Source organism: Cebus imitator, unplaced genomic scaffold, assembly GCF_001604975.1.
Source record: "Cebus imitator isolate Cc_AM_T3 unplaced genomic scaffold, Cebus_imitator-1.0 Scaffold39, whole genome shotgun sequence".
Classification (NCBI taxonomy): domain Eukaryota; kingdom Metazoa; phylum Chordata; class Mammalia; order Primates; family Cebidae; genus Cebus; species Cebus imitator.
This window is the reverse complement of record NW_016107354.1, coordinates 6,720,276-6,747,303: the sequence shown is the minus strand read 5'-3', so window position 1 is coordinate 6,747,303 and position 27,028 is coordinate 6,720,276. Positions and strand designations below refer to the sequence as shown.

General features: G+C 45.5%; 2 protein-coding genes across 9 annotated transcripts in view; both read left to right on the top strand.

The window, feature by feature from the left end:
• Positions 1-27,028, top strand: part of PLEKHA7 (pleckstrin homology domain containing A7) — a 241,056-nt gene that overhangs the window by 136,271 nt on the left and 77,757 nt on the right. For 7 of the 8 annotated variants that reach the window (XM_037737514.1, XM_037737513.1, XM_017525636.2 and 4 more), the window contains exons 4-6: positions 5,726-5,809; positions 20,444-20,555; positions 21,348-21,452. In XM_037737514.1, the coding sequence (XP_037593442.1) occupies positions 5,726-5,809; positions 20,444-20,555; positions 21,348-21,452 (301 nt within the window). Of the gene's footprint in view, positions 1-5,725; positions 5,810-13,310; positions 13,390-20,443; positions 20,556-21,347; positions 21,453-27,028 lie in introns of those variants that run through there. The other variant, XM_037737515.1, reaches the window with a different exon arrangement.
• LOC108302178 (ribosomal L1 domain-containing protein 1-like) lies at positions 23,176-24,847 on the top strand. The gene is given in 3 exon segments (XM_037737517.1): positions 23,176-24,563; positions 24,565-24,651; positions 24,653-24,847. Coding segments are annotated over 3 exon segments (1,458 nt in total). The 5' UTR covers positions 23,176-23,237; the 3' UTR covers positions 24,698-24,847.

Genomic DNA, 27,028 nt, shown 5'->3' with positions numbered 1-27,028 from the left:
TAGAGACAGGGTTTCACCATGTTGACCAGGATGGTCTCGATCTCTTGACCTCGTGATCCACCCGCCTTGGCCTCCCAAAGTGCTGGGATTACAGGCTTGAGCCACCGCGCCCGGCCTACAGCAATCTTTTAGAGGAAAATTTTTATCCCCTGTTTGCAAATGGAAGAATTGAGCCTCAGAGAGGTGAGGTGGCTTATCTGGTTTGAACACAGATCTTCTGACCCTAGGGCTCTGGGCTGACTTGTTGCTTAGGGCAGATGTTGAAGGAGTCTGATTAGTGCTGTGTTGATAGCTTCTACTTAAAGAGGGGATGGGGACCCTGCATTGGCTCATCCACGCCTGATTCTGGAAGAAGGGCCTGCCAGAGGAATGCCCATGTGCAGTGAGCTGTTGTAAATCTTGATATTGTCATAATAGTGCAAACTCGAAAGACAATTTCAGTAAGATTTTCAATCCCCTTAGAAGCGCCACGTTAATGATGATGTTTTGCATTAAATGAGCGATTTTGTAAAAGTGTTAAGCTCCAATTGAGGAAAGGTAGAGATGCAATTTCAAATCTTGATGGGCAACTCTTTACTGTGGGGCCCAAATCAGAGCTGAAGATAAAGAAGAGGCAATTTCTTGTATTCTCAGAGTTTCAATTTCCAGTTTTGAGACCTAACTAGGAGCATTATTAGGTTATCCAGAGTCCTTGGTTTTCTCCAGACACTGGTATTTAAAACAAAGATAGTAAGTGGCTGTACAAGCCTGGGGGCAGTGCTGAATGTGGCTTCAGGGCTGCAGGGTAACGCTTTTACAGTGTTCTGGGAGCCACGTTGAGGAACCAGAAGGTCCAGTGAGGCAGATACTGCTGAGCATACCAATGAGAAGATTTTTAATAGACTCCCTCCTCAGGCTTTTAGGCCAGATATTTTTCTTACATTTTAAGCTGTTTCTTCTCCTCCTTATAGCACGGGCCAGATAAGAGCTAGTGCTGACTGAGCAGATTTGTCACACTTTCAGCATACCAATACCACTACTGTCAGAAAACCAGATTTATCAGTGTGCTCTGACCCCCACTGCTGAGCATCACTCACATAACACCAGAACGTCTTGCCATGCCAAAAAATTGCTGTGCTAAGTAATTGGAACCCTTATGTTTAACCAACAATAGTCACTACTCATATTATAATCAAAATCCATATGAATAGAAAATTAATCTTAGAAAAATGTTGCAAGAAACTATAGGATGTATTTACATTTTGACTAGCCCTGTCGTTGTATGTCGGCTCCACCTCACATTGAGCTCAAATCAGTCTCCAGGTCTCCATGGCCCTCACTTTATTCTCTTATCAAGTCTCTTGTGTTTGCTGTCAGACTTCTTTAGGGCCTAACCCAAGTCCTTCCTGGCCCAGGGCTTGTGAAGATGTGCTTATTTACGTGGATGGTTACCCATAGCTTGCTTTCACAGGTGTTATCCTTCCCTGCCCTGTTCTATCCATGTTCCCTGGTCCTTTCTTAAGTGAGACTGGCTGCCATTCAACTTTGAGGGGCTGCTTCTAGGAGGAAGAGGATGATTTGAGAGGCTAGATTGCGTTTACCTCATTTGCCAAATTACTTCTCAGTGTCCTGAAGAGAAACAGAAGCCCTTGTGTGGAACAGGGAGAGTTTTTGTGCTCCCTTGAAACCAGCCACTTGGCTCCCAGCCAAGCCGTCTGTGTACTACCATAGAGCAAGGTAGCAATTCAGGTTTAAGAGCAGGTATTTCAGGGATGTGTCTGTGCCTGTTAAATGCTTGTTGGGACATAGTGATAGGACATGGGACTCTTCATGGGTGTTAGAATCAGGAAATGGAACTGACTGAGGGCTTTTGTGATGGGAAGCAAGGGACAGCAAATAAAGCCAGAGGACTTTGCAATCACCAAATGGATTTTAGGGAGCCAGTGTTTAATAGGCAGCCTTTGTTTGACAAGGGTGAGTCTGGAGTATTGGAAAGAGATCAAAAGGATGGTGTGTGCGGGGAACACAGGAGCTGACTGCTGTTGTAGGTAAATCTCCATTCTTTGGGGGTCTTACTTTCCCCATTTGGGACCTGGTGTAGTAATACCTAACCAGCTCTTTTAGGTATTTGCGAATATTGAATGGAATCAACCGGGGACCTTCCCTTAGCAAACTGAGTGTGTTTGATCAAAAATGATGAAATTTTGGCCAGGCATGGTGGCTCACGCCTGTAATCCTAGCACTTTGGGAGGCCAAAGAGGGCAGATTGCTTGAGCTCAGGAGATCGAGACTGGGCAACATGGTGAAACCCCATCTCTACTAAAAATAAAAAAATTAGCCAGGCATGGTGATGTGCTCCTGTAGGTCCCAGCTACTTGGAGGACTGAGGCAGGAATGTCACTAAAACCCATGAGGTTGAAAATGCAATGAGCTGAGATCGTTCCACTGCACTCCAGCCTGGGTGACAAAGTGAGACACTGTCTAAAAAAAAAAAAAAAAAAATGGAAATTTTAAGACCTCAGTATTCGGAAGGCATTACTTTGGTTCATCTCTTTTCTCCTGGGCTTAAGTGATTCACCTGCCCCAGCCTCTGGAAGTGCTAGGATTACAGCTGTGAGCCACTACACCTGCCCCATGTCCCAGTCTTATAATTTATTGACTAAGTTATCTTGTACAAGGCAACCCCTCATTCACTTCTGAGCCATATTTCCTCATTCATAAAATGAAGGTGGATGGTGTTAATACCCCAGATGTGTAAGAAAGTGCTTTGTAAACTGCAAAGCCTTTTAGGGATAATGATGGATAGTGGTGCTAATGCTTTATTGTTATTCCCATTATGAGCAGAGTTTTTTTTTTTTTTTTCCTCCAGGTGGAAATGAGGCAGGTTTAGATTTAGAGTTTGCATTTTCAGATTCTCTGGCAAGTGGAGATGAGTTTCTAGAAAAAGCTGGACAGGGAGCAATGGCTCATACCTGTAATACCAGCACTTTCGGAGACCGAGGTGGGTGGATCACCTTAGGTCAGGAGATGGAGAGCAGCCTGGCTAATATGGTAAAACCCTGTCTCTACTAAAAATACAAAAATTAGCCAGGTATGGTGGCACATGCCTGTAATCCCACCTACTTGGGAGGCTGAGGCAGGAGAATCACTTGAGCCGAGGAGGCAGAGGTTGTAGTGAGCCAAGATCACGCCATTGCACTCCAGCCGGGGCAACAGAGCAAGACTCCATCTCAAAAGAAAAAAGAAAAAGCTAGGTGTAAATAAAGCCTAACTCTTGAACATGGTACAAGGAGTTTTAAAACAGGCGTTAAGAAGGCCTGCTTCTTGTCCTTATCTTAGATGCTCAGCCTTAACTCTGCCTTTTTGGGAAGACTAGTCTGCTGGCTGCCAGAGGAAGTCATAGAATTCCACAGGCTTGCCTGGGACCAGGACCAGGGAATTCAGGGGCTGGCTGTGGTTGGGAAGGGTGATGGTATGGTGGCACAGTGCATAGTTGCAGGACTAGGGAATAGCCTTGCCTCATGGCCTGCTTCTCATTTGGCTTGTTAGGGTTCAGACTGCTCTAACCCTCACTGCCCAGGTTACCCCAGACACCTGAAGATGGGAGGCTCTGACCAGGCATTAGGGTGGATTAAAAAAACAAAAAAAAAACAAAAAACTTTGTAGGCCTAGAGAGTTTTTCTTTTTTAACCTTCATGCTATGCTGACTTAGACATAGTAATTTCTAGGGAGGCTTAGTGTTCAATACGGAGATGGGGCTACTATTTTAACACTACCAAACTGAGGTGATCTATTGACTCTGAAAGCATTTTAACCGTCTGTTTTAGGGACCTTAAAAAAATGACCATGCCCTTTGATTTGGTAATTTTTCCTTTGAGACTTTAACCTAAGGAAAAATTTGAATTGCAAAATTCAAATTACACTGAAAGAGATATAGATTATAATGGTGGAGGAGACACCTAAAATATCTAGCAGTAGAAGAGTATAAATCTTTCTAGAATGTCAATACCATGGGATAAGCACTTTTTTTGTTTACCTTTTATCCCCAGTACCTAAAGGAGCGCCTAGCACATGGGTGCCGAGTAGACAATTTTTTGAGTGGGTATATGAAAAAATTTTTTTTGCATTTGGCCAGGCATAAACCCAACACTTTGGGAGACAAGGCTAGTGTGTCACTTGAGCCTAGGGTTGAGACCAGCCTATGCAACATAGTGAGATCTCATCTCTACAAAAAAACCAAAAAATTAGCTGTGCATGGTGGCATGTAGCTGTAGTCCCAGCCACTCAGGAGGCTGAGGTGGGAGGATTACTTGAACCCAGGAGTTTGAGCCTGTAGCAAGCCATGATCACCCCACTGCACTCCCACCTGGGCAACAGAGCAGAACCCTGTCAAAAAAATTTTTTTTAAATATTCATATAATAAGACTATTATTCCGCTATTTCAAATAAAGGAGTCTTAATGATATAGGACTTTTTCTATGTTAATAGGATGTGAAAAAGCAGGACATAGATTTTTATATACGGTGAACTCAGTCTCAGTAGCCCGAAGTGATTCTTTTTAAGTAGAAGAAAACTTAAAACTTGGAAGGAGGAAATACCCAGGGATATCTCCACATAGTGAGGTCATGGGTGACATTTTACTTTCTACATTTTAAAAAATGTCTGCAGGCCAGCACGGTGGCTCATGCCTATAATCCCAGCACTTTGGGAGGCCGAGGTGGGTGGATCACTTGAGGTCAGGGGTTTGAGGCCAGCCTGGCCAACATGGGGAAACCTGTCTCTACTAAAAATACAAAAATTAGCCAGGTGTGGTTGTATGTACCTGTAATCTCAGCTACTTGGGAGGCTGAGGCAAGAGAATCGCCTGAACCCAGAAGGCGGAGGTTGTTATGAGCTGAGATCACACTACTACACTCCAGCCTGGGTAACAGAGTGAGACTCTGTCTTTAAAAAAAAAAAAAGGCTACAATTACTATGATTTTGAAATAAATTTAAATACATCATATTTTGTTTGAAAAAGAAGAGGGTTAGTTTAGTTTATTTGTGGAGCAAAGCAGCAGTCTCTAGAGCCAGCTCCTCCTCCCTTTCAAAGAACCAAGCCGCCTTTGTCGTCGCACAAAACACCTACACGCTTTGTTTGTGTCTGTCAGCTTGGTGTGGAAGCTGATCCTTCCTAACTTCAAAAGGGTGATAGAAACTCCACTGTGCTGAAATTGTGCCGGTCATGTTGCAGAGACATGCCCATCCATTTATATCCCATCACTGAAGTGAAGACATTTTGTAGTAGGCAGAAGAATTTTCAGAAGATAGATTTTTTTGGGTGGGTGGTTAATTCTTAGAATTCTTTCACTTGGTTCATGGTTTTTGGAAACTGTCGGAAGTGTCATCTGCTTTCCTTCATTCTTGTTTTAGCACAAACTGTCTTAAAGTGTCTTTTTGTTCAGCGTCTCAGTTTGCTGGTGTAAGTACTTGATGGAGCGTCTCTCCAAGATGCAGTATTCTCTTGGAGCCAAGGCTTCCTTAGAAGTCTCCCTGTCTCGTAGGTGGGCTCTGGCACCTGAGTTGGAAATTCTTGGGGTTTTTTTTTTAGTGTAGCAGGGTTCGGACGGACTAAGTGTGTCTGAGAGGCCCATGTTTCTCCCCTGTCTTTGATGACCAGGGTCACCAGACATTGCTGCCTGACCTGTGGTATCTGTAATCCTTCCATTCACACGACTTCTCATCCATCATTTCTCTTTCTCTTTAGCCATAACCAGCAGACCACAGCGTTCAGGCATCCTGTGACGGGGCAGTTTTCTCCAGAAAATAGTGAATTCATTCTTCAAGAAGAGTAAGTATTTTTATGTGCTCTCCTTATCTGGGCAGAGTATGGGAGACTAAAGGCATTTGCTGAAAACAAAACTTGCCTGGATTGTTTTCTCTCTGAGACAGAGGGGCTTGGAGTGAGTGGATTGGCTGATTCAAAGAGGAATATGAGAAGAATTTTATTTTTCAATGTCCAGACTTCTCTCAGCGACAAGAGATGGAAAAGGAGAGATGGTACAGGGATGTGCTGTGATGGGTATTGTCAGAGCTTCTTAAAAGTTCCTTTTCCCCTGAATGAACCCTTTCTCCTGATACATCTTCTGGCACGTTAGTTCTGTTCAGAGAGGACCCACTCATCTGGGTGAAAATATAGCTGGCACACATCTGTAGTACCAGATACTTGGGAGACTGAGTTGGGAGGATGAACTTGAGCCCAGGGGTTCGAGTCTAATAAGACCCCATATCTTTTTTTTCTTCCTTTTGTTTTTTAAAGACAGGGTCTTGCTTTGTCACCCAGGCTGGTGTGCCGTGGCATGATATTGGCTCCTTGCAGCCTTGACCACCCTGGGTTCAAGCAATCCTCCTGCCTCAGCCACCCAAGTTGCTGGGACTACAGGAATGTACCACCATACCCAGCTGATTTTTGTATTTTTTGTAGAGATGGGTTTTGCCATGTTGCCCAAGTTGGTCTCAAACTCCTGGGCTGAAACAACCCTCCTGCCTTGGCCTCCTAAAGTGCTGGGATTACAGGCGTGAGCCACCACATCCTGCCCTGGACCCCATCTCTTAAAAAATGTGTGTATATAGTGTGCGTGGGGAGAGGAGTGGATAGGTGGAGAGAGGGAGTGTGTAGCCTCAGACTGAGCTAAACCAGCCTCCCAGGGAAGCTTCAAATAAAAGTCCAAAGTCCAAAGAGGAGAGCTGGTAATCCCCATTGTCCCTGGACATTCCGAGTTCTTTCTGTTCTCTTTTCCTAAAATGGGAAGTTTCCTGCTCCTCAGCTTGGTTTCCGCAGGGCTCTCAGGGTGCTCACGGGTGGATTCTAACACCCAGGGCTTATCTACTTAAAATACACGTACAGCCCAAGCAGGATGTGTTTTCCCAAAAAAGGAAGGCAAGAAATGTGCACAGGTGGCTTTGCCCCCTTCCGTTCATTCGAGACAGTTCTATTTGAAGAAAACATTTGTCTTTCAGAAGACAACAGGTAGATGTTAGCTTTAAAGGTTTTTTTCTTCTTCGAATCATTTTTCCTCTGTTTAGTCACTTAGATCAAATATGATCTTAAAATAAACTCTCAGTATTTATATTTTACAGCATTTCCCTCCCTCAGTACTTCCACCTTTAAACTTTTTATTATGGAAAGAAAATTAACACAGACAAAAGAGAGAGATATGGCCAATTCAGTATTCTCACTGCCCATCTTCAACAATTTCCAAAACATGGCTAATTTTATTTCATCTATCCCCTCTCCCTCATCGCCTAGATTATTTTAAAGCAAATTCCAAACATATCATTTCATCTCTATAGTGTTTTCAGCTTAGAATCATTATCCCACAGTACGTTTAAAGCTAGAAAGCTATAATTATGGTGAAACTGACATCCTTGCACATTTGCTCTGTGATGGAGGCTTTACATGCATATCTCATTTAATAGGATAATCCTGAGAGAGAGAGTGTCATTGCCATTTTAGAGATGAAGATGCTGAGTCCCAAAGAAGTGCCCAGAGACACACAGCTAGGAGAGCCAAGATGCTGTCCCAGGTTAGCCAGGCTTCAAGGCCTGTGCTGCCTTTGCGTGGTGCTCCCTTCATCAAGTCCAACTCCTATCATAGTCAGAGGCCACTTCCTAAATTATTTTTATGCTGGCGGTCCATGGGAGATGACAGTCAGGGGCTGGGATTGGGAGTCTTGACTTTGGAAGCATTAATACTAGTAGAGAGAGTGAGTGGAAGGTAAAGATTGTCTTGTCTCCTAGATTGAGAAAGAACTCCTGTTTGAAGAGAGCCAGGATGTGGATTCCCCAAATTCCAGCTCAGAATGAATTTGTTTATAGAATCCTGAGCTCTTGGGAGGTTACTGGGTTCAGTCCTCAGGCATCCCAGAGACACGGGTGCTTGTCGTTATTAAGTCTGGATGGAGAATCCATTAGAACCTTTAGCTTGGGAAGTTACCAACTTCCATAAGAGCTGCAAGAAAATGCAGACCTACCATTACAAAACACTTGTCACACACAATTCCTTTTCCTCTCATTCTTAACAGAAAACTTTGTCTCCTGACCATTCCTCAGAAGGTAGCCTCTTTCCTTCTACCAAAACATCTCTGCAGTTAATTTCAATTCCATCCAGCGTCCAAGGAAAAGATGCACCGTCTTTTCAAGGCTTACTTTTTCCCTCTAGATCTCATCTCCTGGCTGTCATGGGGACCTGCTTGTCTCAGGTGGTGGGTGGCACTGATTGGCCACACATTACTTGCAGCAGGCAGAATACACTGTAGGCATTCAGAAAGGAAGATTCCTATGGACTGACCGGATGATTCCTGCATTTATTAAATACTGAGTGTGTGCCTACATTGTGTCTGGGGCTGTGCTGGACTCTATAGGTACAGCAGCAAGCAACACAGATGTGATCCTGGTGGTGAGGAGCTTACCGTTGAGTAGGGAAGATGCCTGCTTTTATTAGTGTGAATAGATACATCTCCTCACTGTTGGCAGGTGGGATTCACCTGAGCTGCTCGGAATAATGTGTGCATGCCCCTCAAAGGATAGTTTCTCATTTTACAGATTAGAGGCATGGAGAAGAGAAATAATGTGAAAGCTATGATCTGATGTTTCCAGAGGACATGAATTCTGAGTGTTCTAATTCCTGTGTCAGTCATCCAGAATCAGTCAGGATAGGCTCGGGTCTGCTGTGATAATAAGAGATCACAAATGTGAAAAGTGTTCATGATAGAGGAAACATAGGGTTCAATGGGGGTTGATAAATGGGGACTCCAACCTGGCTTAGGGCCACAGAAGGCCTCCTCATCTGGGAAGGGATGTAGTTTAAATTGAGATCTGTCTAGTCAAGATGAACAACCTGGGCAAAGACCTAGAGAGGAAAGGGGGCAGAGCATGGGGGAATCTACACCAGTTGAGGGAAAGTGGAAAATGAGCACTGGATGGATTCTGGAGGTACTTGGAAAGTAAATGAACAGGATTTGTTGATTGATTGACTGTGATAGGGATGAAAGAGGGGAAAGGCTTTCTTGTAGCCTCTGGCCCTAAACTGGAGGAAGAGGGAAGATTTACATAAGGGAAGATAAGTGTATGCATGTGCATGTGTGTAGGTTTCGTTCACAGCTGAGGGGAGTGTGACCTTGGTGGGGTCAAAGGGTAAAAAGTCTGACTTGCTGTAGAGGTTTGCGAAGGGGAGTGTGTAGATAAGGTTGAAGGGGGGTTGCAGCCAATTACCTAAATTGCTTCCTCCTAAATGAAATATACTTAACATTTACCTCCTAGGGAAGCTCTGGAGGGTGAGTGAGGCGTGATTTCTCCTCACTGAAAGTTTTTTTTTTTAATTATGCAAATGAATGAGATTCTCGTTTTGTTTCCTTAGAGGAGCTTAATTTTATTGTGTAGTGTGTTATATCTCAGACTAATGTCTCTAGTAGAAAAAGGAAAACTGGCTCCTTTCTTTTTCTTCTCCAAAGAGAATCTGCTAAGGCCAAGCACTGGAAGTTGTAACCACATTGATTCCTCTTGACACAGCCTCCATCCCAGTTTCCTGTAGTGAATTCTTCTGGAGCAGTGGTTCTCAAAGTGTGGTCTCTGAATCAGTATCACCTGAGAAGGTGAAGGAAATGCAAATTCTTGGCCCCACCCCAGACCTACTGAATCAGAGACTCTAGAGGTAGGGCCCAGCAATCTGTGTTTTCACAAGACTTCCAGGTGATTCTGATGCAGGTAAAAATTTGAGAGCCACTGATTTAGGCAATTTGCTCTTTTCATACCTTCTAAATGACTCCCAAGTTTTCTCTTCACCTCCAGGTGTCTTCCCACTTCACCTCCCAAGTGTCCATCCATCATTCTCAGGGCTACAGTGACAATCTTAGGTAGATTTTTGTCATATAATCTTGAGTTTTGTTCTCTGTAGGAATAAGAGAAAAAGAATTTTTTAAAAATCCATCTCCATGGTGACTTCTCCTAGGAGATTATTGGTGTGAACAGATACAGCTCCCCATTGTTGGCAAGTAGGACTTGCCTGAGCTGCTTGGAATAACCCATGCGCACACGTCCAAGAGATGGTTTCTCATTTTACAGGTCAGAGGCATAAAGAAGAGAAATAATGTGAAAGCTGTGACCTGATGGGGCCAGAGGACATGAGCTCTGAGTGTTCTAGTTCCTGTGTCAGCCATACAGAATCAGGCGAGATTGGCTAGGGTCTGCTGTGGTAACAACAACAAACAAAGGCTAGTTTCTCACATTCTTTTCATGTCCATCGTAGGTCACCTGATGGACTCTGCTGTCTTTTTTTTTTTTTTTTTCGAGGCAGAGTTTCACTCTTGTCACCCAGGGTGGAGTGCAATGGTGCAATCTTGGCTCACTGCAACCTCTGCTTCCTGGTTTCAGGCAAGTCTCCTGCCTCAGCCTCACAAGTAGCTGGGATTACAGGTGCTCGCTACGATACCCAGCTAATTTTTGTATTTTTAGTAGAGACTGGTTTCACCATGTTGGCCAGGATGGTCTCCTGACCTCAGGTGATCCACTCTCCTTGGCCTCCCAAAGTGCTGGGATTACAGACATAAGCCACTGCGCCTGGCCTGCTCTGCCCTCTTTACTGAGGACAGCTTCATTTCTGTAAGAGAACTTGTCAGTTGGGCACTGGCTCTTGCACTCACATTTCTTCAGCTATAAAGCAAATCACAGGACCACTTCAAACTTCAAAGGAGGCAGGGAAGCACATATTTATTATGTACCTGGGAAGAGAATCAGAAGTATTTGTTGGACAGCACTAATTGTTACCCTTAATAAACCACAATCCAGATTTGTCAAGGGAGACAGGACCTTTTGAGTCTCACTTACAAGCTGATTTTGCTGTGTGGAGTCCATCCTTCCTTCTTTTCTCTTTTCATTTCTTCTTTTCTTTCCTTTCGAGATGGAGTCTCCCTGTGTTGCTTAGACTGGAGTGCAGTGGTGTGATCTCGGCTCACTGCAACCTCTACCTCCTGGGTTCAAGTGATTCTCCTGCCTCAGCCTCCTGAGTAGCTTGGATTACAGGTGTGTGCCACCATGCCTGGCTAATTTTTGTATTTTTAGTAGAGACAGGTTTCACTATGTTGCCCAGGCTGGTCTTGAACTTCTAGCCTCAAGCAATCTGTCTGTCCCAGCCTCCCAAAGTGCTGGGATTACAGGTGTGAGCCACCCACCTGGCCTAGAGTGCTCATTTTCTCATTTGACCTTTTCTGTTATGCTACTCAGTTTTTTGTTATACCCCTTGAGGGGAGTGGGCATCAGTCAATGAGTTCTGTAGCTTTGTTCCCCCAGGAGACATTCCTTTACCCCCCACCCCCAAACAGCAGGTATGTGAAAATACCTCATGGGAGAGCTAATACAAGCTCAGGCTGTATTAAAATTACAATGCATAAAGAAAGGGGAGGAATAGTTCCGTTATATCATGGCTTCCGTGAATCACTTCATTCATTCATTCAATACAAATTGACAGAGTACCAAGGACATGCCAAGCTGCAAACACCATGTTCTGGATACTAAATTTTAAGAGAGGTGTTGAGCAATTGATATTCCCCCAAGGAGGGGGACCATTATGGTGAGGGTTCTAGAAGCCTTATCCTGTGACCTGTTGTGATTAATCTGCAGGAGAGAAGATGGAGGATGTGGTAAAAGTCTTCAAGAAGGGCCAGCAGATGGAAGTGGGGTGTGTTTATCGTGAGGCTGGCAAAGGCAGGTGTCAGATCCATGAGTGAACGCTATAGGCAGGCAAATTTCAACTCAACTCTATAATTTTCTAAGACACTGTATTAGTCCGTTCTCATGCTGCTAATAAAGACATATCAGACCGAGTAATTTATAAAGGAAGGAGGTTTAATTGACTCACAGTTCCACATGGGTGGGGAGGCCTTACAATCATGGCAGAAGGCAAATGAGGAGCAAAATCACACCTTACATGGCTGCAGCCAAGAGAACGTGTGTAGGGGAACTCCCCTTTATAAAACCATCAGATCTTGTGAGACTTACTATCACAAGAACAGCGTGGGAAAAACCTATTACCATTATTCAGTTACCTTCCACTGGGTCCCTCCCGTAACATGTGGGAGTTATGGCAGCTACAATGCAAGAGGAGATTTTGGTGGGGACACAGCCAAACCATATCAGACACTTTATAGCATCCCTTGTTTCAGGATCTAGGAATTCCTTGTTAACATTAAATGAAGTATTCTACCTCCTAGAATAAGAGCTGGGAGCTTTTAAAATGAATAATATTAATAGTATTGCTAGTATTATTTTTATAGCTAACACTTGGCACCCTTACTATTACCAGGTTCTTTTCTAAGTGCTTTACATATGTTTAATTTTCACAGCAATTCTGTGAGGAAGATACCATTATTATCCTACTAAGGCACAGAGAGATTAAGAGTCTTGCCAACGGTCAGACAGAGAGTAAGTGGTAGAGGCAGGATTTGAATCCAGGTAGTCTGGTCCTAGATGCTGTGCTTCTAAACACTATGCTATACTGTTTCTCATTTTGGAGGTCTTCCGTGGACGACCCTCTTCCTTGTCCATACTCAGTGTGCTGATTGAGTAGGCTACTGCTGCAGACAGATTTTAGTTGTAATTGTATTTGCAGCAATAAAATTTCATCTGTAATAACTTTGCACTTGTTTGAAAGATGCCAAGCCTCCTCGGTAGTCTTTTCTTCAGAAAATGTTCTCAAACCTTTTATCTTGGGGCCTAATTTCCAGTGATTGGATCATTTTGCTCCTCTCCTAAGCCTCTTGCCTGATTCTCAGTGACTTTCTGGAATTGTGAGCTTGAAGCCAGACCCGTTCTGGTTAAAGAGCCACATGCAGGGCCCCTCCTAAAGAGGTAGTCCTTGACACAGAACTTCCAGGACTGCGGTTTTGGTGTTTGGTGCTCATGCACAGGAGTGTTTTCTCCTCAGTGCTGGGCTGCCCAGGGAGCCACTGACAAACGCCTCTGCAGCTTTCGGGAAAGAGGAGAGAAGCGTTCCCGAGCAGTGACGCTGGCAGCTGACTGACAGCAGGCTGTGTACACTGATCCACAGGCTCTGCCAAGCATTTGATGCTGAGGTGGGGCCTAAGGTTGGGAGAAGAGAGAATGTGCTTAGGAAGTTCAGAGGCCCACTCGTGTGCTGAGACGCCAGCTGCAAGGCATACAAGATCGCTTTGGAGGCTCCAAACCTGGAGGGCGCCCTTGCTTGACCTGCCTTTCCCAGCATCCCAGTGAGTTTAGCTTATTGTTTTCATTGGAGTCTGAGCAGCCTTCAGTTTTCTCATTGGCTTATTTGGAAAAGAAACACAAGTTGGAATTTCCTGGAATGTTGTGAGTGGTGTTTGGAGGATACCACTTAAAAAAGATACTGTCTTGCCAAAGGTAAGAATTATCATCCAGACCTTTGACCTCTTTGCTAAAGGTGGTTTATTTTGCCAGTTGCAGGGTGAGACTCTTCCATGGCATGTGCTGATTATGGGCTTGGGGGCGGGGTATCATTTGCTGCTAGGAGATGGCTGTTTCCTGTTCCTCCTGCAGCTATAAGTTGGTAAAGCGGCAGTGAGAGGTTTAGAGCACTGGAGGGGGAGTTGTTCCTAAACTCCCAAAGGAGTCTGTCCTATTGCTCATCTGCTGAGCCCTCGGCTGTGAGGCTAATGCTTTGCTGTCTACAGTTGATACAACCAGGACCTTGTCTCTAGATGCTGGCAGTCTTGGGCTAGCTTTGCCTGTTGTATTCGGTTGCCATGGTAGCAGAAAAATGAGGAAAAATGGAAACACCTGGCAAGCAGATGCAGAAACTTGACTGTTCAGTTTTCTTCCCTGGACTAGGAGACAGTGTTTGTGACAGTAGCAGGTAGGGGAAGAGATGGTGATGGGGCCTTTAGTTCATTCAAACACCTGGGTGTTGGCTGGGCTTTTGGTGTGTTGCTTTTTTTAAGGGCATTGGCACTGGGGATGCAGACATTGCCACACAGCAACCATGTCTTCAGCTCTGCCTGTGCTGGGCAAAAATGCTGCAGTGGTGGCTTTGCTGTGTGAAGAAGGGAAGCTGCTTCCTGCAAGTAGTAATTTTGTTTCTTCCTGTGACTTCCCTTCTTGTCCTCTTCTTTTACCTCCCCCTAGTCTTGGATGTGCTCAGATCTCCAATAAAAAATATCATTGTCTAATGAGAGAAGTAGCTGCTTGTTAAGCTAGGAGGAGCGGATAGGCTAGAAGAGGGCTCACTAAAGGTACTGGTTAGAAGAGGCTGACCCAGGGTCAACAACAGAGCAGGGCCTTGTAGCAAGTTCAGGACAATACTCTGATTCGGGGAACAGGTGTAGGGAGGTGGGGGTGGCAGCACACAGTGCTTATGGGGTTATTTTCATGCCAGGTGAGGGGCTGCTGTTTGGGCTGGTTTCTAGCTCCTGGGGTAGAGTGGGGTGAGGAACTGCAGCCTGTGTTCAGGAAAGGACTTGAGGGGGAAGGAGAAGGAACACAGTAAGCCATAGTTGAGTAATGAGGCCATAGTTGCTGAATGAAAACCTGTGTCAGCCTCCCCCAGGGTGTTGGGAATTTACACTGAGCGTTGGCGGTCTGTCTGTGTGTGTCTCTTTCTCTGGGAAGAGGGGGTGTGGAGGTGTCTGCCTGTTTGGGATAAGAGCTTTCTTTTATTTCCTGGTTTTCATTGTGCATTGCTTTCCCCAAACCCTTAGCCGATGGGTGTAAGCTGCTAAAAAAATGTGCTGGTGTTTGTGAATGTGTCTTCTTCTTATTTACTTTTCCTCTATGTCAGTAGTTTTAGTTGCGCTCTCTGTGTGTCGATTCCTTCAGGACAGAGCATGACTTTGGGGGCCAACTCAACCAGGAATTAATGCGATAAAGGTGTCATTTAATAAGGTGTTCTCAGTAACAGATTTGTGTTTCCTTATAGCCTTCTAACCTCCCATCATAGCCTTGATGATTTTATTTATTTATTTATTTTGAGATGGAGTCTTGCTCTATCACCCAGGGTGGAGTGCAGTGGCACAATCTTGGCTCACTACAACCTCTGCCTCCTGGGTTCAAGCAATTCTCTTGCCTCAGCCTCTCGAGTAGCTGGGATTACAGGCATGTGCCACCATGCCTGGCTAATTTTTTGGTATTTTTAGTAGAGACGGAGTTTCGCCATATTGTCCAGGCTGGCCTCAAACTCCTGACCTTGTGATCGGCCTCCCAAAGTGCTGGGATTACAGGCATGAGCCACTGTGCCCGGCCAACTTATTTATTTAATGAATGAGACTGAGTCTTGCTCCATGGCCAAGGCTGGAGTGAAGTGGCGTGATCTTGGCTCACTACAACCTCTGCCTCCCAGGTTCAAGCAATTCTTGTGCCTCAGCCTCTTGAGTAGCTGGGACTACAGGTGTGCACCACCATTCTCAGCTAATTTTTGTATTTTCTGTAGAAATGGGGTCTCATTATGTTGCCCAGGCTGGTCTTGAACTCCTGAGCTCAAGCAATCTGCCCACCTTGGCCTCCCAAAGTGCTGAGATTACAGGTATGAGCCACTTGACCCAGCTAATTTTTTTTTTTTAATTTAATTTTAGTAGAGACAAAGCCTCGCTACATTACCCAGACTAGTCTTGAACTCCTGGCCTCAGGTGATCCTCCTACCTCAGCCTCCCAAAGTGCTAGGTTTATAAGCATAAGCCACTGCTCCCAGCCCTTGATGATTCTTGACATTACTGTTCTCCTGAGGAAAGAATAGGAAGCTAATCCTCCAGCCACAGAGTTACTGTGCTTTAAACAATATTTTTTCAGATTAGATACTATTGGGATGTTTATAGGAGATGACTGTTTAGAAGTTAATTGTTTAGCACCTTGAGGTTTCTGGAGACATATGCCTTGGAAATAAAGTGTAGCTGGGATTTAAATTCTGGGATCTTCACTGGTAACAGTTCCAAATGATGCTTTGCATGTCTTGGGTGCTTTATGGTTTTCAGTGGCATTTCAAGTCACTCAACTACCTTTTGAGATGAGAGGTAGTTTCTACTTATTTTTCAAAACTGGAAACTAAGGTCCAGAGAACTGATGTGACTTGTGGAGGAGTCAGTAAGCTGCAGCACTTGGCTGAGCTCCACTTATTCTGTGTTCTTGCTCTTTCCCCCACCCCAGGATTTCCTTGATCTGGGGGTTGGTCTTAGGGCTGAAAAGAGCAAAAGCCTGCTTCTCTCAGACCTTGGAAGCTGCCATAGTGGTCTCTCTGTGGCAAAGCCCAGGTTTTGGAGTCCAGTTTCCATCTTGAATAAGTTATTCGTCTCTCTGAGCCTTGGTTTCCTCCTCTATAAATAGAGATACTAACACTGACTTTGCGGGGTTAGGTGAGATAATGCAGGCCAAGTGCCTGGCATACAGTAGGTGCTCAGCAAGTACAGCTTCGTCCCTCTGCTTGCTTGACTTTGTGTGCCTGTCCTGAAGAGTTGGTGTTACTTGTCTTGGTGACCTGCTTATTGCAGCACCGTAGACATTTTGCTGTGATTCCTTCATTCTGCTTCAGCTCACACCATGGATTGAGAGGTTCCCAGTAACCAAATCCCATTAACTAAATCCAGCTGATTTCAGACCCAACAGTTTCTGTATCTGTAACCTCTCTTTCTTCCTACATCTGTCAGTGTCATATGCATTTAGTCCTGAAAATGCAGGAAGCAGCAACACTCCTTTTATAGATAGGGACAGAGAAACTCTCTTCCTGCCCAGGCTCACTTCACGTATCCTTGACAAAGTTCAGAGGAGAACCAAGTCACTCTTCACCTGGGCTTCTCCAGACTGATTTTGTCTAGTCCTAACTTCTTTTGTTCATTTCAGATGGGAGGAGGTTGCGTTCAAACTCTAGCTCACTGTTTTCATCTTCAGCCCACATCCCTCCAGCAAAATAATCAGCATTCATGTAGCCCAAGTCAGGGAGAGGGAAGTCTTTGTTCAAATCATCTCACTGTACTTGGGATTTCAGATAACACAGAAACCTGGCAAACAGGCTTTTAAGTTAATAGGTTTTATTTGACGACATTAGTAGTCTGCGTGTGCATGATTTTGGGTCTCCTCTCCCAGAGGTCTGTGTGACTCAGTGTGCCCGAGGGCATGCTGCTGGGAACTGAGTGCCTTTCAAGGTTGCTCAGCTCAGGGGCACAAGCTCTTCTCTGGGAAGTGGAGACGATTCTTAGATAAGACTCCTCAGCGGAGTACACTCATTTTGAGGAGTTGAGGACAAATCAGTATGTGCCCCACCAGGCTCTTAATGGGAAACATGCCTGTAGGGTGTAACTGGCTGAAGCAAATGTACCAGAATGCAATCGAGGGACGTTCCTTTTGGTGTTTCTTCAGGAAGCTATACACATGCATTGTTGATGTCCCATTGCTCATTGCCCATTGTGGTAAACCACCACTAGAAGTTTCCATCAGAGCCAGTTTTTTAGCCAAGTGAGAAAATTGTTTTTGAGACTTTTTTCATATCCGCACTTTTGGATACCAAATGGTATCCCCAAGCATGACCACCATTTTTTTTTTAACTAGTTGTAATTCCAGATAACTTGTAGTTATTTCTAAAAGTCGTAGTCATCCTTAGAAAACCTGAGAGATCATGACCCACGTTGAGAGCTTCAAAGGAGCATCCTCTGAAGGCCGATCTTGTTACTTGGACAAGTGAGTAGCTATGTGTGCCTTGTTCTTTCAAAGAGTGAGGTCAGGACCTGCCAAGAATGAATTGAGTCTATTCCTTGAATTAGGAGCCGTCACTGCTCATCTGGGGCCTTGGTGAAGACATCCTCCTTGTTTGTAGACAATACAGTTCCTTCCCTGGGGCAGATATAGTTTGGACTTTAGTCACGTCTCCTAATAAGCCTTCTATGGGTGTGGCTGAGTGGTGTAGAAATAAGGAGTCGAGTTGTCTTCATGTGTGTTTTCCTATTCTTTCCCCACTCCTTGCCCATCACTGCCCCTCACTGATGTCCAGTCTTGGGACCATAACCAGTCATTCTCTAGCCAAAACCTGTTTATACCTGGCTCCCTAGGTGGGAGTTGTACCCTCTTTCCTCATTTACCCAAGGCTGCAGGGAAGTCATCTTTCTTTCCATGTTACTAGCTGGGAGTAATCCCCCAGCCAGCTGGCATCCCAGAAACTAGGGTGGGGAGATGTGGGGCTAGAATGCGCGGGTTTGGGGGTGATTAAAGTTAGATGTCAAGATTGTAAGGTGCTTTATACTGCACTGGTGAGATGATGATTTAAAACCATATTTTTAGGCTGGGCATGGTAGCTCACGCCTGTGAGAAATCCCAGCACTTTGAGAGGCCAAGGCAGGTGTATCACTTGAGGTCAGGAGTTCGAGACCAGCCTGACCAACATGGTGAAACTCCCTCTCTACTAAAAATACAAAATTATCTGAGTAGCTATGTGTGCCTTATCCTTTCAAAGAGCGAGGTCAGGGCCTGCCAAGTATGAATTGACCAACATGGTGAAACTCTTTCTCTACTAAAAATACAAAATTATCTGGGTGTGGTGGTGTGTGCTCATAATCCCAACTACTTGGGAGGCTGAGGCAGGAGAATCACTTGAACCCAGAAGGTAGAGGTTGCAGGAGCCAAGATTGCGCCATTGCACTCCAGCCTAGGCAACAGAGTGAAACTCCATCTCAAAAAAAAAAAAAAGGAAGAAAAAAACCTAAACAAACCTTTTTTATTGTTGGACCTTGTGTCCTGAATTTCAGCTTAGAGATAACAGCTACCATAACTGAAGCAACCCGGGTTCTTTTTCCTTGTCTCAACCTCCGGAAGTCAGGCGAGACCATCCTGGTTCCAGGATATTTTGGACATAGTTCTATCTGGAGAAAGAGGGTGGACAAAGCAGCCTCTGGGAGCCCCTTTCTGCCCCTGATCGGCGAGTATCTTGCTGCATACAGCCTCTGCCAGCAGCAAGTATGGTGACATTTCTCCCTCCGAGTGGGGAGCAGCAACAAAAGTCTGGCTGGGTTGGAGGCCGGGGGCGGGGAATCTGGAGTGAGTGTCTGAGCTGATAAGGAGCCAGTGCTCTTTCTGCCTGGTAGGACTTGCATCTCCGGCTGCCAAGCATCCCACAGGGCCCAGTCCTTTGGGACGCTGGTGGCTGCTACGGTGGTCCTGCTGCTGGCATTGCTTGGAAAGTGCAGTAGTTACGGATACTTCTGCAGAGAACTTCCCTTGTGGTGTTGAATATTGGGATCTGTCTCAGGGCACAGGAAGGATTGCTTATCTTTTGAGCAGCAGGGTCTTAGAAGAAAACAGCATATTTTCCCGGCGGAAACTAGGATTTTCCCTTATTGCATCGCTCTAAAAGTGGCCCTGTGAAGGATTTTCAGAGTGCTGCTGTGTCAGCTGCATCCTGCCTGGATCCTCCAGCTCCATCTCCTTAGGGTTCTTGCCCAGGCCTCCAAAGATTTTCTTCACTCTTCAGGCAAGGAGCCTCTGTGGTCTGCCTGGTCTCCAGTGACCTGGATCCTATTGCCTCTTGGAGCAGTGGACAGAACTTGGAAACTTCCACTTTGAGGAAGGACTTAGCAGGGTCTTGGCAACAGGTATCCAGCTGTTCAGAGATAGGTACTGGATTTGTGTGAAGGCGTTTGTCCCTACAGCCTTAAAAGACTGGCAAATGCTGGGGCTCTGTGGAGGCAGGTGAGAAGGACTTTTCAGTGGCTCTTGAGTGTTGCACTGAGATGCTCCCAGAGAGCTGGCCCTCCCAGGGAGCTTCTTGGTGGGAGCTCCATGTTTCTGGGATGCTGATGGGGAAGCCCCATAGATTCTTACTGCGTCCCAAGGCTTACTTCATTTTTTCCTGCTCTCCTGGCTTGGCACAAAGGGTTAATATCTCTGATAGCTCTATTTTGGGGCAAATGGAGTGTTCCCAGAATAGGACTCTTTGTTGAGTAGTCTATTTTGGGAGACAAGCCCCACTGGCATTTATGCAAGGGATTCTCTGTGTGTAGCTGGGGGTGTGGTTGTGTGCGCAAGTGATTTCTTGTTACTAATTATAAACAGCTTCTTTTGGGAGCCAGGGAAATGGAGGTGTGTGTGAGGGCATGGATTGCTCTTGCATGCTGAGAAGAGTGGCGCATCTGTGCGTGCCCATCAGGTGGGGCAGTTGTCACAGACACCTGATTAAGAGTGAGTGTGCGGACTTCCAGACATCAGCAGGGATGACAGTCTGTGCTCCTTTTTGGGGGTGTCAGGCTGTGGAGATGTGCCCATCTGTCATCCTCTTAATTCCCTGAAGCACACGGGCAGACTGGCCATCACAGCCCTCTGGCTGCAGTCTGAAGTCAGGCAGCCTCCAAACCATCAGGGCTGGGTTGTTCTAAGGCCCAGCAAGCAGTTCCTACCTGGAGCTATTCTTACTGCGCTTCCTACTCTGCAGCTCAGCTCTTACTCACTGGAATCTCCTATTTCCCCACAGGCCGAATCCACATATGTCGAAGCAGGACAGAAACCAAAGACCGTCCAGCATGGTCAGTGAAACATCCACGGCTGGGACCGCCTCCACCCTAGAGGCCAAGCCTGGACCCAAGGTGAGCTCCTGGCCACTGGTTCCTTCCTTCCCCTCTTTTATATTTTGCCAAGCCCCTTTGTAACCAGAAGTCCATTTAATGTTCACTATAATTTTGTGACAGAGACCCATAAGAAGTGTTCTCCCCAAATGACAGATCAGGAAATTGCGGCCAAGAGGGGTATGCCCCTTGTGCAACAAAGCAGGTGATTCCTGCCAGACCCAGCACCCATGTCTAGTTCCTGGAGCATGTTCTTCACTTTCCTTGCATGGTTGGGCGGGCCACGTTTCTGTTTACATGTAGCTGTGTGTTAAAGAGAGCTTGGAGAGATTTGGAGACAGGAGGCTCTGAGGAAGGGTGCCCAGAAGTTTTTGTGCTGCAGGTGTAGCAAACACTAGGATCAGGGAAAAGAACCAGCATTGCAGAGAGGAGGAGAGTGCTGAAGGGTGAACCCAGATAGGAGGAGTAAATATCTGGACATTGGCAAAAAGCTGTGACCGAAAATTAGCTTTGCTCCAGAAAGCCATGGAACATAAGAGAGCCCACAGCTGCTGTTGAAAGTTGACTGAAAATTTTCTTTTAATTTTTTTTCTGTGACCCAGCTGGGAGGTTTGCCAGGTCTTAGGCTTGCCTTTTAATTAGAATGCTGTGACCATGTGCACGCCTGTTCCCTGTCTCCTGGCTATTCTTTTGATCAAAGGGTGCTGCCGTTTAGAGTGAGGCAGAGAGAGCCGACAGTCCTCCTAACATACAAGTGCTTTTTTATGCCACCTTCAATTCCCTGCTGCTAGAGTTCAATCTGCTTTTTTGTAGATCATAAAGTCCAGCAATAAAGTCCACAGCTTTGGGAAGAGAGACCAGGCCATTCGGAGGAACCCCAACGTTCCTGTGGTGGTGAGGGGCTGGCTGCACAAGCAGGTGAGGACCCTGAGGAGTGAGAAGGTGGAGGAAATGGCTGTGGCTGAGTTCTCTCCCTTCCTAGACCCCACGAAGCTAGGAACAGGCACATAAGCTTTCTGTTCCTGAGTTTGTCTGAGGCAGCTGGATTCTACCTGCTGTACTGCGTTATTTGCTGCTTGTTCTTGTGAGTAGACTATCTGCTCAATGGTTACAGCTTCTCTCCCAAAACCCATTTGACCACTTTGGCCCCTGGTGCTGTTGGCTGCCCTGGGGCCCAGGCCACAGTGTGGGTGCGTCCACATGAATCCAGCCTTCCTGCCAGTCCTCCACCAGCACTTGCCTTCCTGATGTCAAAGAGTCTTTGTCATTATTTGGCTGAAAAAATTCATCTTTTCTTCTCCCCTTTGTCTAGCATACATATCCACCTAGCATCTCAAATTCCAAATAAGCCGAACTCAGCTCATTATCTCCTCACCACCCTGGCCCGCCATTTCCCTGAGGCTGCTTTTTCTGGATCTTAGTAATGGTACACCATTCTCCCAGGCACTCAGGTTAGACACATCGGCACTATCACCAGATCCTCCTTCCCTGACTTGCGTTCAGTCAGGAAGCTCTGTCGGTTCTGTAGGCTGAGGCCATCCTTCATTGCAATCCCCACTGTCAATTGATCTGCCTGGGGTCCTCTGTTCATGGCTAGGTTGTGAGTTCCCAGAGCTAGAGACCCTGTCTCTCTTGCCTTCCTTTTCTCCTTGCCAGTCATTCATTCATTCATCTATTCTGCAAAGTGCCTGCCATGTCCTAAGTTGCTAAGAGCAAGTACCAAGGGAAAGTAACGTGGTTCCTGCCCTCAAGGAACTCATCAGCTACCAGGAGAAGAAGATAGCACATCTCTCACATGTCACATTGTCACCCAGCCCCGTCTCTTACCTAGCATAGCATCCAAAAATACCAGAGCAGCAATGTAAGTTTTGGTGAAGCTTTGTGGGAAGAACAGGAGGGCATTACATTGCATAGCACACAGGAGAAATCCCAAAAGTGCTCTTAAAATCTTCCTTCACATCTCTGGCCCCATGGCAGCTGTAACAGCTCCTGGCCTCTTCTGTTGGACACTCTAGTACCATCCTCTCTTGCTCCCACTTGCCCCTCACAGCCCTGTCCTCCCTCTCTTGCCCATCTCTTTTTCTCACTTGAGTCATTTAACCCTCTGACTTCTTCCATTTGCATCCCTGTCCCCATTAAGCAAAGGATGCTTCTTTGACATATGGAGAGAGAGGGAAGGATTTGTAAGTAATTGCCAGCACTTAGCAGCCCAGGCCCATTGGCTGTCTGTAACCATAACAGGGATCTGTGTGCTGTGGACACACAACAGAGAGTGTAGCTATAGTGGGGCGGGAGACAGCGGGGGGAAGGGGTGGGGTCCAGAAAGGCTTCCTGGAGGAAGTGATATTTGAACCAGGCATAGGAGCGTAGTTAAGACCTCCAAACAAAACAAATATCATGTGTGAAGACATTAGATATCATCTGGTTGATTTGCAGAAGATAAAATTGTTAAGTAGTTGAAATCATCAAGTTAAATTTGCTTTTAGCATTTTAGTAAGTGAAGGAGGAAAAATCCTCATGTTGTATGTCAGTTTAGAAATTGTCAGATTTTTTTTCAAGCTTGTCAAAAACTTCTGCAGAAGGAAGACAATTTAACAGCCATCTCTTATTTTTTAAATTAAAAAAAAAAAAATTGGCTCACGCTTGCACCTCAGAAGTAAGTAGTGGGGTTCCGCACGCACACCTTCACGAGGTGAAAGCAAAATGGAGGACTCGGCCTCCACGCCGCTGTCATCTTCAGCCGTGACTGCAACCTCCACCTCAACTCCAGCTGCCCCGACAGCACGGAAACAGCTGGACAAAGAGCAGGTTAGAAAGGCATTGGACACTCTCTTGACGCATTGCAAGTCCAGGAAGAACGATTATGGGTTGCTTTTGAATGAGAATGAAAATTTATTTTTAATGGTGGTATTATGGAAAATTCCAAGTAAAGAACTGAGGGTCAGATTGCCCTTACCTCATGGTACTCGATCGGATTTAGAAGATATCTGTTTATTTACGAAGGACGAACCCAATTCAACTCCTGAAAAGACAGAACAGTTCTATAGAAAGCTTTTAAACAAGCATGGAATTAAAACCATTTCTCAGATTATCCCCTTCCAAAGTCTAAAGAAGGAATATAAATCCTTTGAAGCCATACTCCGCCTTCAGAGCACGTTTGACTTCTTCCTTACTGATGCCAGAATTAGGGGGCTCTTACCCTCACTCATTGGGAGACAATTCTATCAAAGAAACAAAGTTCCGGTATCTGTAAACCTTCTGTCCAAGAATTTATCAAGAGAGATCAATGACTGTATAGGTGGAACAGTCTTAAACATTTCTAAAAGTGGTTCTTGCAGTGCTATACGCATCGGTCACATTGGAATGCAGATTGAGCACATCATTGAAAACATTGTTGCTGTCACCAAAGGACTTTCAGAAAAATTGCCGGAGAAGTGGGAGAGCTTGAAACTCCTGTTTGTGAAAACTGAGAAATCGACTGCTTTTCCCATCTTTTCCTCATTTGTCAGCAATTGGGATAAAGCCACCAAAAAATCTATGCTTAATAAGAAGAAAAAAGAGGCAAGGAAAAAATGAAGAGAAAGAAATCATGAAAAACAAAAGGAGAGCAACAAAATCAACAAGCCTGCATCAGCCCTTAGTAAAGACACCGTGGCACCTGAAAGTGGGGACGCTACAGTGGAGAAATCTGAATCGAAGAAGGAGCAGACCCCAGAGCATGGGAAGAAAAGGTCTGGCAAAAGAAAAGCCCAAGTTCAAGTGGCACATGACCCCGAAGACGAAATTCCACAGCTGGTACCAATAGGAAAGACTCCAGCTAAGGAGAATATGGAGATTCAAAAACATGCCACAGGAAAGAAGTCTCCAACAAAGAGTCCTATTCCCAGCACACCTCGTGGGAAGAAAAGAAAGGCCTTGCCAGCATCTGAGATCCCAAAAGCTGCAGAGTCTGAGACCCCAGGGAAAGGCCCATGGAAGAAGCCAAAAATCAAAGAAGAGGCAGTGAAGGAAAATAATCCTTCGCTGGGAAAAAAAAGATGTGAGACAGACTCCTAAAAAGCCAGAGGCCAAGTTCCTCACCACTCCTAGTAAATCTGCAAGAAAAGCTTCCCACACCCTCCAAAAAACTGCCCAAAAAAACCATAGTGCCCCAGTCAACCTAAAATCAGTGATTCAACCAGAAGGGAACCTCAGAGCTGCCCTCAGAGCTTATTAGAAATACTCAGGTCCTGACTCCATTGGCAGCCTTCTCCAAGCGTCGGGCCTAGACTTAAAGATTTTTTAAAAACTTCCATAGGTAATTCTGACATATGCTCCTGGGTATAGTAATCTATTTTTAAATTGTCCTTCTTTGTGTTTGTTAACATAATAGAAGAAATATAGAGTGCTTTTCTAAGCACTTTGGGAAGCCAAGGTGGGAGTATTATTTGAGCCCAGGAGTTTGGGACCAGCCTGGGCAACATATGAAATCCCATTTCTACAAAAGAAAAAAAAAAATGGTGGCATGTACCTGTGCTCCCAGCTACTCAGGAGGCTGAGGTGGAAAGATCAAGTGAGCACAGGAAGTCAAGGCTGCAGTGAGCCATGATCATACCACTGTCCTCCAGCCTGGGTGACAGTGTGAGACTGTCTCAGAAAAAAAAAAAGCATAGCATTGCTTTGCTTCTGAGTATACATACTGTTGGCTTTCTGTATCACGTGAGTCTGACTCGAGGTCTCTGATGTGACCCTTTTCCTCATCTACTCAACCATCACATGGACTCCATCACACTCCTTTGTCTTCATTCCCAAAGTGGCCAAGTGAGAGCCTCGATGCACGAGAATCAGCTGCTGAATTTAGGAGAAACACAAGTTTCTTGGCCCTCATGCTGAGCCTGTTGGTCTAACCTTATAAGTCACTGGATGAGCATGCATATGGGAAGGGAAATTAACATGGAGTCATTTATACAGCTACTGAATTGAAACCTACCTACAGGAGGCAAGAACATGATTTATCTTCCATAAGCCTTCTCCTCTTCCACGTTACTCCTCAGTCCATACAGATTTGCTTATGTATGACAACTCTAAGGAAACTTGGGAGAGTAGACTTTTTTTTTTTTTTCTTTTTTTGGCAGAATTTCACTCTTGTTGCCCAGGCTGGAGTTCAATGGCACAATCTCGGCTCATGACAAGCTCTGCCTCCTGGGTTCAAATGATTCTCCTGCTTCAGCCTCCCGAGTAGCTGGGATTACAGGCATGAGCCTCCATTCCCAGCTAATTTTGTGTTTTTAGTAGAGATGGGGTTTTTCCATGTTGGTCAGGCTGGTCTCGAACTTGACCTCAGGAGATGTGCCCTCCTCAGCCTCCCAAAGTGCTGGGATTACAGGCATGAGCCACCCCGTCCAGTCAAGAGTAGACTATTATTATTTGCACAATTGTCAAGTATATTCTGAGGCAGTAAACAATTTTTTAGGCACTCAGCCTTTCACTGGTTGTGAATGGGTATGCATCCATACTAAGTCATAGATTCACTGCAGTGCAGAAATGTGCTTGCATGCAAAAGGCTGAAGTGGGGCATGCTTTCAAAGATCATGTGGGTGTCGTGTGTCTTGGCTCACATCTGTGATCTGAGCACTTTGGGAGGCTGGGTGGATTGCTTGACCCCCAGAGTTTGAGACCATTCTGGGCAACATGGAAAACCTCATCTCTACCAAGAATTAGCTGGGTGTGGTGGCATGTGCCTGTGGTCCCAGCTACTTGGGAGGATGAGATGGGAGGATTTCTTGAACCCTGGGTGGTAAAGGCTGTAGTGAGTCATGATCATGACCCTGCACTCCAATCTGGGCAAGAAAGAGACAGAGTCCCAGCCCCATTTCCAAAAAAAAAGATGTTGGGCATGGTGGCTTGCATCTGTAATCCCAGCCAAGACAGGCAGATCACTTGAGGCCAGGAGTTCCAAGACCAGCCTGGTTAACATGGTGAAGCCCATCTCTACTAAAAATACAAAACTAGCTGGGCAGGGGGACAGGCACCTGTAATCCCAGCTACTTGGGAGGCTGAAGCAAAAGAATCACTTGAACCCAGGAGGTGGAGGTTGCAGTGAGCTAGAGATCGCACTACTGCATTCCAGCCTGGGCAGCAGAGCAAAACTGTAAAAAGAAAGAAAACAGATGTGTAGGTCTCCCTCAAGTTAGAGGAGTCTGGGCAGTGGGGGAGATGGTCCTACTCTGTTGCCCAGGCTGGAGGGCAGTAGTGCCATCAGCTTCAGTCTCAATTTCGTAGGCTCAAGGCAATCCTCCCATCTCAGCCTCCCAAGTAGCTATAACTTCCGGGGCATGCCATCACACCTGGCCAATTTTTATATCTTTTGTAGAGAGAGGTTTTCCCTATATTCCCCAGACTGGTCTCAAACTCCTAGGCTCAAGTGATCCTCCCACCTCAGCCTCCCCTAAATGCTCAGATTACAGCCATGAGGCACCATGCCAACCTGATTTTGCCTTTTTTTTTTTTTTTTT